At 41.2% G+C, this 12720-nt stretch overlaps 1 protein-coding gene across 7 annotated transcripts in view; it reads left to right on the top strand.

Annotated features, from left to right (window-relative positions):
• Nucleotides 1-12720, top strand: part of Znf608 (zinc finger protein 608) — a 137435-nt gene that overhangs the window by 55652 nt on the left and 69063 nt on the right. Inside the window, exon 1 of one of the 7 annotated variants that reach the window (XM_051201069.1) lies at nucleotides 5116-5187. The exons of 5 other annotated variants lie outside the window; for them this stretch is intronic. In XM_051201069.1, coding sequence (XP_051057026.1) covers nucleotides 5131-5187 — 57 coding nt within the window. In that variant the 5' untranslated portion in view covers nucleotides 5116-5130. Of the gene's footprint in view, nucleotides 1-5115; nucleotides 5188-10145; nucleotides 10275-12720 lie in introns of those variants that run through there. One more of the 7 variants, XM_051201070.1, reaches the window with a different exon arrangement.

Below are 12720 nucleotides of genomic sequence, written 5' to 3'. Positions count from 1 at the left end.
TTGTGTATTCAATTATTTTTTTCATTCCTCCTGTGGTTTATGGATCTTTGACTATTTTGTGTTCAAGATGTACATGCATATCCGTGTCTCAATTTACTTTTTCATCTATGCTTTTCTCCATGTCTCCACTGAGCAAGTAGTTTTTGAATGCCTGGGTCTGGGTCTCCAAAGCACGGTAGTGATGAGCAAGAGGATTCTGCGCCCTGTGAGGCCAAAAAAAAAAAAAATCTATGGACAAACCCTTTTGTTTTATGGTGGTGTGTGTTGTAAGGGAACACCCAGAGGGGGAGGGGGGAAGAGTGAACTGATAGAAGGGACAGTTTATATGTATTTATGCTTGAGTAGGACCTGAGTACTGTCAAGACCTATTTGACCTGTGGATGGAATGAAGATCTCAGGGTATACTAGTTCCTGAGGGGGGGAGTGGTTGTGTGCCTGAGGAGATACAGTCTCCAGGGTGCCTCGAACTGGATGATGGAGAGGAGAGTACAAGGTGCCATGGTGGAGGTGGGGGTGGTGTATGTGTGTGAGTGTGTGGCAGGGGTGTGGTGGGGGTGTGAGGGGGTTAGCAGGTCATGATCTCAGTGATCTTAGCTATCCTAGTTCTTTTGATTTTTCATTTCTAAGTGGTAAAAGGGGACGGAGGCATTATCTTGTGTGAATTATGCCCACTGATTCCATTCAGAACACTGCCAATCCTGAGGGATATGGGGAAGGGCAAGCTAGAACCTTCCTTAAGACAATATGAAGAAAGGATCCTTTCCCAAGTGTTTCCTAGAATGTGTGTGTGTGTGTGTGTGTGTATATAATACACTTTATAAACACATATGCTCTCATACGCAGCAGCACATGCACACAGATTTTATAAACACATAGATGCGCACACACTTCATAAACACACACTTTCTCACATACAACTACATTAAAATTGATTATTACATTCACAAGCAACAGAATTAAAAATGATGGGTGATGATCACTTGTTTTACATCCCTATACCTTCACTCCCTTGGAGTCTCACCTATCTACCTGTTGGGTGTTATCACACAGCTTGTTAATCCCAGCACTCAGAAAGCTGAGGCAGGAGCATCACAAGTCAGAGACCAGCCTGGACAGCACAGAGAGGCCTTGTCACAAACAAACAGACTTAAAACAAAAGAGCGTGTCTCTTAACTTTATTGAGGTGTTTTGCAGGTATGGCCAAACAGGAGCTGGAGCTGAAAGCACTGACCTGCAGGTCTACCCCAGGTAGATTTAAGGCTAGGACACACTTGTTCCCGCTTCCTAGAATTCTGGGTCATTAACTTCCCTGCGCAAATGAACTGCTTAGGTAGATGAGCCACACTGTGCTTTGCCAGCCCCATTGGTTGTGTAGTGCAGACACTGGACTGTGGCAAGAGGAGAAAGAAGTTCAGAGAGTGTCCAAACACTCAGTTGTGTGGGTGTCCTCTGCAGTCTTCCCTGCACAGGTCACCTCTTCTGGTCTGCTGTGCTTTGACATCTTTTATGATGATGGGCAAAAGCCACTGTTTGGGCATCCTGTTTTCTGTTTCTGCTTTTCCTTATTTCTGGTGCCCTTCCATTTCCCCAAGAGCTGTAACCCCCTGCCCAGTTTCTGTTTTCAGCACTGCAGATGAGAAAGTCTTTTATGTATACGTTTTCCATCTTGTTCTGTGATCTGTGCATGCATATTTCCCCTGTGAGCTGGGGACCCCTGAAGACATTCTTACTTATTTTCACCCCTGTCCGTACTCGTTGAGCTGTGTGCTCCTTTATCTAAGTCATGGGGTAGAAGAAGAGGATCTTCAAGGTGGCTTCCCCCGATGAGATCTTTCTGGTTTTTTTTTTTTTTTTTTTGCTCTTATGAGATCATAGGCAAAGATACTGTTAGAAATGATCTAGGTTTTTGTCCGTCTTGCATGTATGTGCATTTTCAATTCTTTTAAAAGTGCCATTATTTGTGTAATTGGTTGGATTGCATCTGCTTCCCAAGTCTAATAAGGCCTGTCTGTTGGATCTGAAAGAACAAAAATAAAGATGATGTACGCAAAGTTTATACTGTGTCAGAATAACAGATTGCAGTGATGTCCTGTGTGTTGGAAGTTTTATGTCTGATGGTTTCTTTGTTAGCCACAAAGCGCCCCAGGCTAAAGTGGACAGCCACTCTTTCAAAAGTCAAAAGAAAATACCCTCAATATTCAAAGAAAAGAAAGAGATGTCAGTAGAAAAATTTACACCAAAGCAAACCTGATCTGCAAAGGAAATAAAAAGGAGGAGATAGGAGATTGGGGAGATGGTTCAGGGGGTAAAAAGTGTGATATGTATGAATGAGGACCTGAATTCAGAATGTCAGCACCTGCTTAAGAAGCCAGCCATGACAGCACTCACCTATAATTCCGGCCTGGGGTGGTACAGACAGTATTCTCTGTGGTACTGGCCAGCCAGTCGAGAAGAAATGAAGGGCTCTGGGTCCAGTGAGAGACAATATCTCAACTAAGGTGGAGAGTGGTTAACGAAGACACCCAAAGTCCATTTCAGGCCTCCCTATATGTGTGCACATCCGAACACATATGTACACCAAATCTACACCAAATCTGTGTATATACATTTACACATAAAAATAGTCAGCCCTTGTGTTTGAAGTGTGATGAAATCTTAAGAAATCAAGCATCAATTTAGCCTTTTCTGTCTATGCTAAAATTCATGGAAGAACTTGGAACATTACCCAGTTTGTTTCTATATGTCATTATTGTTTTTGCTCCTATGCAATCATTAGCCATAATGGTTGTTGAAAGAACAGTGGTTTTGGTTGGTCATGCAGGGTAGACCTCCAGCTTCTGCCTTCTGAGTGCTGGGATTAAAGGCTCATGCCACTACACCTGGTTTAACAATTTTTTTTAAAAAATATACTTTCTAGTATAAATTTAGTCGATCAAATTTATGCATGTTTATGATTAAATGTCTGTTGTAGCTGAATGAATTCTGCTGCTTCTCTGTTGCGTAGAAATGGTTGTGGCTCTTACAAAGCCTCTACTGCTTGCTTGTCTTTCTTAACATCTAATGTGTTTAGTTGTATGAAGTGGCCCACTCCTGTAATCCCACCTATGGGGAGGCTAAGATAGGAGCAGCCTTTGCAAGTCAGAGGCCAGGCTGGACTACATAGTGGGACCCTGTTTTGAAAAACAAAATACAAATTACAGGCACAACAACAACAAAAAAAAGATAATTTGAGCAAAACTGACGGAGAAGAGAATTCTCATACCTGACTGTAAACATTTCTTGGAATGTTCGCTGTAATGAAAAAGTGGCACAGACCTTGCCTGAATTACCTCCCCACTGCTCAGTTGCCTCTAGGTTAACAAGTTAGGGTTTTAACTGAGCATCTCTGGGTCTTGTCTCTGGGGATTAGGAGGAAGGAGGAAGTGCAAACCCGAGCTCCTGTGACTGCCAGGCTGCTTTCCCTCCACAAAGTGTTTGAACTCAAATGCAGACTCCTTGATTTAAAATTGCTAGTCAACAAGCCCTTGAATTAAGTGACTTACTGGGGACCAAACAGCCCGACTATGCAGAAGTAACAGGAACCCCCTGCTTCGTTTCCCTTTCCTAAAGGTTTCCTCACCACCCCCTGCTGACTTTCAAATGAAGAACAACAAATGAAATAATAGGAAAACACTTCGTAAATACAGAGTCTTTTACAAATGCAAGCACAAACAAATCTGCAAGTGGTGGGGAAGCCCAGGCCACACATTTTGCCTAGGCTTCTGTTCCTATATTAGGGTGTCTGCTGGAACCCCACTAAACAATTAGTTGCCAGCTGTTTGCTTTAATCTGATCATTTACAAAAATACGCCGTCCTCACTGGTCGCAAGTTAAACACTGATAGAACTAAAATGGATGCTATGTCTCTGATACACACTTTTGTAAATGCCTACCTATGTGGGTAGTGAAAACGGGTTTAATTGTAATTCCAGAAAATCAGTGTATTTATTATACCTGTTTCCCTGAGAGAGCTGTTGAGAAGACATTGAAGTCTCAGCACACATTGTGATTTCTTTGACAATGGAAAGCACTGTGTTAATTTGGAGAAACTCATTAATGTGTAGGTTAGTGCTAGTAGTGTCTCTTAATTAAATTTCAGTGGATGGAAGAAATATTAGGAACAGAATACATAGGAGATTTTACAGAAATTCTGATTGAGGTAAGCCAGTGGCTATTTCTACTGTGCATGCTAATTTAAAAATAATTCAATAACGATTCAATTTGTGTCATCCTGGCATTTGCAAGGGGACATGAAGAAGTCTTGCTTGTCTTTATTCACCAAATAGCAGTTTGCAGACCCTTACAAGCTCCCATATGTTAGTGAAAAACATTTTCCAAGAAATTGGCAGGATTACACTTTGTAGCTGATGCCAGCTTCTTCTTGGGCCCAATTCAACAGAGAAGAGAGAAGGCAAAGGAAAAAAAAAATCCTCTGTTAGTGGCTGAATTACTCTGACAAGCTTTCGCATCGCCCCTCCTCTTATTAATATTCTTTTTGATGTGAGCTTGTAAAACAGAGGATTGGCTGTTAATCTCCAAGATCTCAAGGGCTTTTGGCAGTGGCCCATAATTGATGTGTTCACATGGCTGTTGTCTGACTAATGATTAGACAGTCATGTTATCTACCAGCTAAATCAGTGTTGCTTATAAATCACACTTATAAACTGGAGTTTCATTTCTTCAAAGAGTCCGCCCTGAACTGCCAGGGGGCATTTCATGATTCTCTGACAGCTTAGATTAGGTTTATTTTTCATTTCTGTTTGACAAAATATTAGACTCCCTCACGAAAGTGAGAGAGAATTTGTTTTGTTTCTCTAACAAGGCAGTTGGAGGACGCTAAGCAGTGAAAGATGACCAGTTCTCTCCTGAAGGATGTACAGATTGGGTGCCAGATGGAATTTTCACTAGTGTTGCCATCCTTCAAGGTGAGTAGAGAGAGGCTCATGGCACAGTGAAGGACAAAGAGCAGGGGAAATTCTGAGAATGTGGGCCTGTGCTCAGATTGTGACATGTGACCTGAGCAGGGCAACCAGAACTGTGAGGTTACTGTAACCATTCAGTCACAGTGTGTGCAGAGCTGGTGTGTCAGGTATGATTTCCTTCTATGGAAGGTCAAGAGGAAGAAGCCACAAGGTTTTACAAGATGAGGTAATAGTCACAGAACTTCTGTCTACTGCCCTTCACCATTCCCTGGGGCCACTCAAGGCCATAGACACACCCAAAGTTCCCCATCTGCTCTGGAGATGGGAACCTGGTTGCAGGATGAATCTTCACAGTGTGCTATGTCTGGGAACTTCTGCTAAGTCATGGGTGTTTACTTGGCTGCAAACTCCTGTGGTGCTGGGCTTACTTCCACCATAGGTCATCTTGTTGCTCTTCTGTAAGTTTTGCATATCATCCTGAGTTGTTACAAAGCATCGAGGTCCTTTTTGCTAAAACATCACACACACACACACACACACACACACACACACACACACACACAGAGAAAGAGAGAGAGAGAGAGAGAGAGAGAGAGAGAGAGAGAGAGAGAGAGAGAATGTATCTCTATGTAGCCCTAGCTTTCCTGGTGCTCCCTATGTAGACCACGCTGACCTGAAACTCATCAAGACCCCTCTTCTGCCTCACACCTGTACTAACATGCCTGGCTTGTACCCATAAATTAACACCCTACATTTTTAGCTTTCAAAGAAATGGTTAAATCAAAATTTTGATATTTTCAAATTGATGTATTGTGATTTTGAGATAGGGTTTAATTCTGTACCTTAGACCTGTCTGGAACTCACTTTATGGTACAGATTGGTGATTCTTCTGCCTCGGTTTCCTGAGCACTGGGATTACAAATATGAGGCACTGTATCTGGGTAAGGAACCGAGTTTTGTTTGCTTGTTTTTTGAGACAATGTCTTCTTATATGGCCCTGGTTGGCTTGGAACTTACCCTGAAAACTGGTTGGCCCTGAATTTTCAGTCTGTCTGCGTTTTTGGTGTTGGGATTAGAGGTGTGTGCTACTAACGCCTTGCTGAAAAGAATTGAAACATATTACTTTCAAGAGAAACTTCCTAGTTTTGAGGTGTATTAGAAGTTGATTGCTTTACCAGAATGCATAGCTTTTGGGCCAGTGAGTTGGCCTGTTTGAGTAAAGGCAGTTGCCACCAAGCCTGCAGATCTGAGTTTGATCCCCAGGAGAGGAGAGGAGAACTCTCGAAAGTTTTTCTTTGACCTCCACATTGTACACGTATCGATGGCTTATACTCCCCTCCCGCAATCCAAATAAATAGTGTTTTGTTTTTTTTTTTGTTTTTGTTTTTTAATGTGTAGGTGTATTCAAGGTAAAATCATGTGACAAATATTGGGAAAAGGATTTGCTCATTTCGATTAGTTCTAAGAGATGTTAAAAAAAAAAAAAAAACCCAAAAAACCCCAAACTATTTCAAAGCATGAGATTGTACTTAATATCAGTCTACCCCACCACTCAAAATACAACTCCAGATCAAACCAAACCAAAACTATGCATATCTCAGAGTGCTAAGGGTTTTTTTTTTTTTTTTTTTTTTTTTTTTTTGAGATTTAATAAGAATTATGTGACTGTGTCTCTATGCACATGGGTGCTAAAGGAGGGAGTTAGATCCTCTAAACCCGGGATTACAGGTGGTTCTGGAAACTGAACTCAAATCCCCTGAAAGTACAAATTCTTAATAGCTGAGCCATCTCACCAGCCCAGTTTTAATATTTTAAGCCTGGGTGCCATGTATTCCTTATCTGCTGACAATGGCTTGCCATGAGCATTCCTTTTTTTCTAGTAAATTTTAATGCTGTAATTAAAATTAGCACTACCATCAAGGACAGAATGTTTATTGGTAAGTGTTAATGCTGATTAACAAAGGTACTTATCGCAGCTACTTATCTCAACATGATCAACGGATCAGAGTCATTCCATTTTTTATTTAAACAAAAACAATTTAAATGTAAGTTGTTTGGGTAAAGGTTATTAGATTTTAATACACTGGAAAGAATATCCATGATTAACTTTGAGAAGATAGTTCTTTGGCTATTTAAATAGATGCTCCATTTAATTTTGATATAAAATCAGCTATGTAGGGTTTCTAATGGCATTAAGAGGTGTGGAATGCAGTTTTCATTATAAAAATGTGTATGTAGAAAGACTGAGTTAGGATAGTAAAAATAAAATGAGAATATTTGAAGAGATTTCCCTTCCATCTAACCTATGAATTTTATGATGTGTATTGCCACTGTGGCAAAAATAAGCATGGATTCTTTAATTTTAAAAGATAGCAGTTTTTCTTGGCTGATGATTTAAATGACTCAAGTCAGCTTGATTTATATTTAGCTGAGTCTACTGCTAAAACTGCAGGTGTTTCTTGTCTAACTGGAAGAGTGAATAGAAATATGTATTTTAAGGCAGATAAGAGCAACTTTGGTGGCCACAAGAGTGCTAAGAGTTTGATAATAGAGTATGGAATAAGTCCTTGTCGTCTTTGAAGGGGCACGTCTATAAAATATGACATGTTAAGAATTCCTGGACATTTGGAATAACCCTCTGAAAGGTGTAGCCTTGTCTCTCCTGCTTGCATGTGATTTTAGATTTTAGAACAGATACTATTTGTTAGGTATGAATGAGGTCAGGTGAATTGACCCTGAATTAATACCCCACCCCTGCTGTATTTGTGTGTGTGTGTGTGTGCTCAAGAGTGTTCAAGTGTGTGTGTGCTGTCAATTTCAAGTATCTTTCTCAGTCATTCTCTACTTCATAGTTAGATACAGGTCTCTAACTAAATGTGGAGCTTAACTACTTGGCTAGACTGGCTGGCTAACAAGTCTCAGGTATCCACCTGTGTTTGCCTCCCCGCAGTAGGATTATGGGCTTTTTACCTCCATAGAACAAGTAGAACAAGAGACATGAACTCAAGTCCTTATGTAGTACTTCCTGACTGAGCTTCCTTCCCAGCCCCTGGAATGTCCTAATTTCATTTTTTTTTCCCCCTGTTGAGATTTACTTTTCTCTTTTATGTGTGTGCTCGAAAATATGTGTATGTTTTTGTTGTTGGTCTTACTATATTGCTCTGGCTGGCCTGAAACTCTCAATGTAAACAAGGCTGGTTTAGTATTTACAGAGATCTGCCTGCCTCTGCTTCCCCATTGCAGGAATTAAAGGCATACGCCATCACACCCAGCTCTGCATGAGTTTATGTATACTCTGTGTAAGTAGTGGCCGTAGAGGCCAGAACTGGAACTGGGGTTACAAGCAGTTCTGAGCTGCTCCATTGGGTCCGAGGAACTGAACCAGGGTTCTCCATAAAAGCAGCAAGCTCTCTTAACCACTGAGTTATCTGTCTAGTTGGCAATGAGTCTCTGTAACTTTTCATGACAATCTAAATTCTCTTCTGAAATAAAACATATCTAAAAGTATTCTTGAAATATGAATGTCTGGAGAATGTGACATTGTTTAACATCTCTTTCATCCTTTTTTTTTTTTTTTTGGGTGAGAGGTCTCTATAAACAAAAGGTATACTAAGTGTGAAAGTAAACACTATCTGGTTTTCATTTGCATTTGTGATTCATAAGGTTTTTTGAAAAAGGAAAGAAAAAGTTGTGGAGGTGCTATTCTAAGTGCTATTTTATATATGACATCAGAAGAATCAGGCTAGTCTTGCTAGGGTTCAGCTACAGGTTCTAGAGGATGAAAAACAAAACAAAACAACAACAACCCCCCCCAAAAAAAAACCCAAAAAAAACACCCTCTGTCAAAATCTTATCATATATCAAATTCAAAGTAACTGGAAATATTTAGTTATAGATCCATTTTAGGTATTTTAAAGCTTTTCACTTTACATCATTGTTGGAAAACAACTTCTGGTTTTCAGAGGCCAGAGCAGGAAGTCTGTCACATGCTACTCTCACTGTGTTAGTTAGTCTTGTGACAAATTAGACTCTGTGAGCTTGGTGCCCTTAGGGATCTTGGGTGGGGGGCTACTAGGGGGGCTTGAAATAACTTGATACCCACGGGTTCTGTGACTCCTTAAGGTGAAGGCCACATTATCTTCCCTCCTGGCTGCCAGTGATACATAAAATGTTGAGCATTTAAGGGTTTCTCAAAGACGGTGAGTCACCGATGGTACAAAGGGTGCTGACACTGAGTCATGCTTTTTAGCCTGGATTGAAACAGAAGGCTCCCAGTTGGTGAAGGGACCACACACCAGGGTGGCCTGTGGCTGTTATGGTGAAATTATGGAAAATGCTTTAGAAGGCTAGCATCACCACTCTTCTGGTAGGTGAGGGACAGAGGGAGGTTTTCTGCCAGTCCCTGGTGTCATTATACATCAGACCCTGAGACCAGCTTCCTCTTAAATCTAGTCTCCACCTCCTGATGGCTGGGACCACACCACCATTCTGAGCTTTCTGCCTTTCTTCCTCCACTCTCTTGGGGTTTACTGGATTCCTTGATTCTTTCCTTTCCTTACATTCCTGTCTCACTGAGAGCATCTCACCCTTCAGCTGGCTTCATATTTCCTGCGTGCAGTTAATTACTGAAGTCTAGCTCATTTGCCTTTGGGCCCTGTGCCTGCCCAGCAAATATTTCCCCACACATAGCCCTCTGCCCAGGTTCCCTTTCCCAGAGACTGACTGACTCTCCTAACGGAAATGGACACTTGAGAGTCCATTTGAGCTTTTCTCATTCCCACCTTCTCAAGTCTTGGCTGAGTCTCTTCCTCGACCTTCTGCCATAGCCTCATAAGGCACATTCCTACTCTCTATTTTTCTTTTACTCTCTGCCCACCCTTGCCCTGTCCCATCCAATGTAAGTTTTACCAGATGAGCCAATTGAGGTTCCCATTCTCCTACTGGAGAGACACCCATGCTATTTTTTAGGCTCAGAAACTTCTAGGTTCTCATTCATGCCTGGACTCTTGAATTCCTTCTAGCTGTGCTTGATTCTCTAAACTGCTAGTCCATTAACTTCTGCTTCATTCAGGGTAACTTCCATCTACCTTAGCCTCTTCTCCAGGCCAAGTCCTACATAATCTTATAAATACACCTCAGCACACTCCCTGCCCCACCCCCTCGATGCTCCCATAATGCCTTGGGCTTAACTGACCATCTGAATCCTGACCATAATCTCTCCTCTTCAGTGACATTCATCTCTCCTGGAACAATGCTTGCCACGTAGTGGCACCTGACAGAAAGATACTGGATAAGAAGATGACTTCCCTAACAGTGAGGCAGCTTTCATTAGCAACTCTTTCAAAGGGGAGGGCAGGGGTCAATACATGGTGCTCCTGTCACAAAATTAGGCCCTTACATTTCAACTCACTCTTGCATAGGTAGCTAAATAATAACCTCTTGTTACAAGCCTTTTCCCTTAGCACTGGATTTCATTAGCTCTTCCATTCCTCCCTTCTCTTTTTTTTTTTCTGAGACAGGTTCTCACATATAGCTCAGGCTTCATGGAACTAAGGATGATCTTGATCTCCTGATACACCTCCCTCTACCTCCCAAGTCCTGGAAAGACAGACCTATGCCCCTACACCCAGGTGTTGGCTTTTATTTGAAGCGAAATGACTTAGTATCATTTTTATGAAAAGGATTTTTCAAACTTTCCATTTATTTATTTATTAAACTGAGTATATTAGCTCACGCCTGTAATCCCAGTCCTTTGGAAGCTGAAAAATTGAAGCTAACCCAGGCTACATAGCGAGTTCTGGGGCAGTGTAAGGATATAGTGTGAGACGTTCTGAACAACAAATGAGAGAATTTTTTTTTTAACGTGACACAAGTGCCATTAACATTGAGGACTATAGTTGATGAATCTCCCTCTGCTCTATGAATTATCATATGGATAAAGTTCCTCGGAGGACACTTGAAAAATGTTAGAAAAAAATGTTCTCTCTAGAGAGAGACCTATTGGGTTTTCAAATCTGTCCTGGTCTCAGAAGGGAAAATAATTCTGAACTTGGGAACTGCAATTTACTTTGTGAGAATAAGGGTTTTTTTTTTTTTTTTTTTTTTGGGGTTGTATTTTGGGGCTTGAAGCCCTTGGTGAGTCTGATCCCCAATAACAAATACATAATAGGATTTATGTTATAGTGAACTTGGTAGAGGGTGTTTACAGACATTACTGGGAAATTCATGGCTGCTGGTTTGTTTGTTGTTGTTTTTCTTCCTTTCTTTTTTCCTTTTCTGTTGGTTTCTGACCTGGACAGGTAGCTTCTTCTTTTTTTGTTCTTGCTTCCTTATTTCTCAAAATCAAATGAGGAGACTCACATCTGCCTTTTGGTGGAGGCATGGTAGGAATGAATGTGTTGCAATGTGTCCTTAAAAATAGGTAGGTATTGATACCAAGACAGACAAAGTCAAAATTGTTACCCTCTGTGCTTGGCCCATGATGCTTTGGTAAAACTGCCTGAGGGCCTGATGTGACTCAATAGACAGTCCCTTGTCATTTGTCACCAAAGCACATATTGCATAATGCAAATGCCTACATTTTTACAGGAACCTGCTTGGGTAGTTGGAAGAGGTCACCTAACCTGGGTAGAGAAAGAAAGGAATTTAGTGGTGAATAGGAAAAAAAGGATTTTCTCCAAGTAGACTTTCTTGTCCTTTCTTCCCCATCTTTTCAGCCTTCGAGAAGTTGTGTTCACATCTGGCAAGGTGAGGTGAGACCTGGCCATTTATTCTCCCTTTTGCAACCTGACTTCATAGGAATTTGGGAACCCTGGAACTACAGGCAGTATGTATATCCGTGACTTCTAGCCACTAAAAAAAACAAAACAAAAAAAAAACAAAAACAAACAAACAAACAAACAAACAAAAAAAACAAAACCAAAACCACTTGCCTTGTTCACCTGAGTTGAAAGTGTTGGCTCTCACAGGCACTCACTGCCTGCTGAATAGCGTTTGACTTCACCTCTGAGCTGCCTTTGTAAAGGAAAGGGAATGAAACTTAATTGTTAGAAATGGAATTTGGGTGGAACTTTTCTCAGAAATTGACTTTATACCAAGTAGATAGTAAAAGGATTCTTCCCAGGAAGGCTTTCCTAGTAGCTTCTATAATCGCCACTATCTTTCCCTGTGTTTTGTTTTTGTGTTTTAAGCATCTTTGGAAATATGATGAGAGGAAACCAGAGAAGCCCTTTGAACCAGATATGACAACACCAACCATTTACTGCGGCTATTTAAAGCACTCTGAGCAGTGAAAAATGTCAGTGGCAGTTTCAGACTAGATTAAGTGTCTGTGGCTCAGCAGCAGGGCAGGAGTCTTTCAGAGAACACAAATGAGGCTAAGGATGTGACAACTGATATGGTGTGGTGGAATGGTTCTTGAGGCCCAGATCCCTGTGAAATTATACCTTGCGCATCTTTGCGAGTAGATTTAGTTTAGCATCAAAACAAAATTTAAAGCATTGGGCGGAGTGGTGTAATTTACACTGTCTGTACACACTTATACCTTGGATGGTGCCTAGAAAACAGCCAAGGCTAGACGAGGAAGTTTAAAGTCATGCTGTTGTTTCGGCATATTTTCTACTTGTACTTGCACACGGGGCCACTTCTGAGGTGATCCCTCATGGACAATGACACCCTTCCCCCCAAGCAGCATCATGGAGAGCCTAGATTGTTTGGCATTCTGTGTGTCCAGCATTCTGTTTGTCTTGGCTGGAAATGG

The sequence above is a fragment of the Phodopus roborovskii genome, unplaced genomic scaffold (genome assembly GCF_943737965.1).
Source record: "Phodopus roborovskii unplaced genomic scaffold, PHOROB, whole genome shotgun sequence".
In the NCBI taxonomy this organism is placed as follows: Eukaryota; Metazoa; Chordata; class Mammalia; order Rodentia; family Cricetidae; genus Phodopus; species Phodopus roborovskii.
Note: the sequence above shows the minus strand (reverse complement) of the source record. Positions and strands in the feature narration are given on the sequence as shown.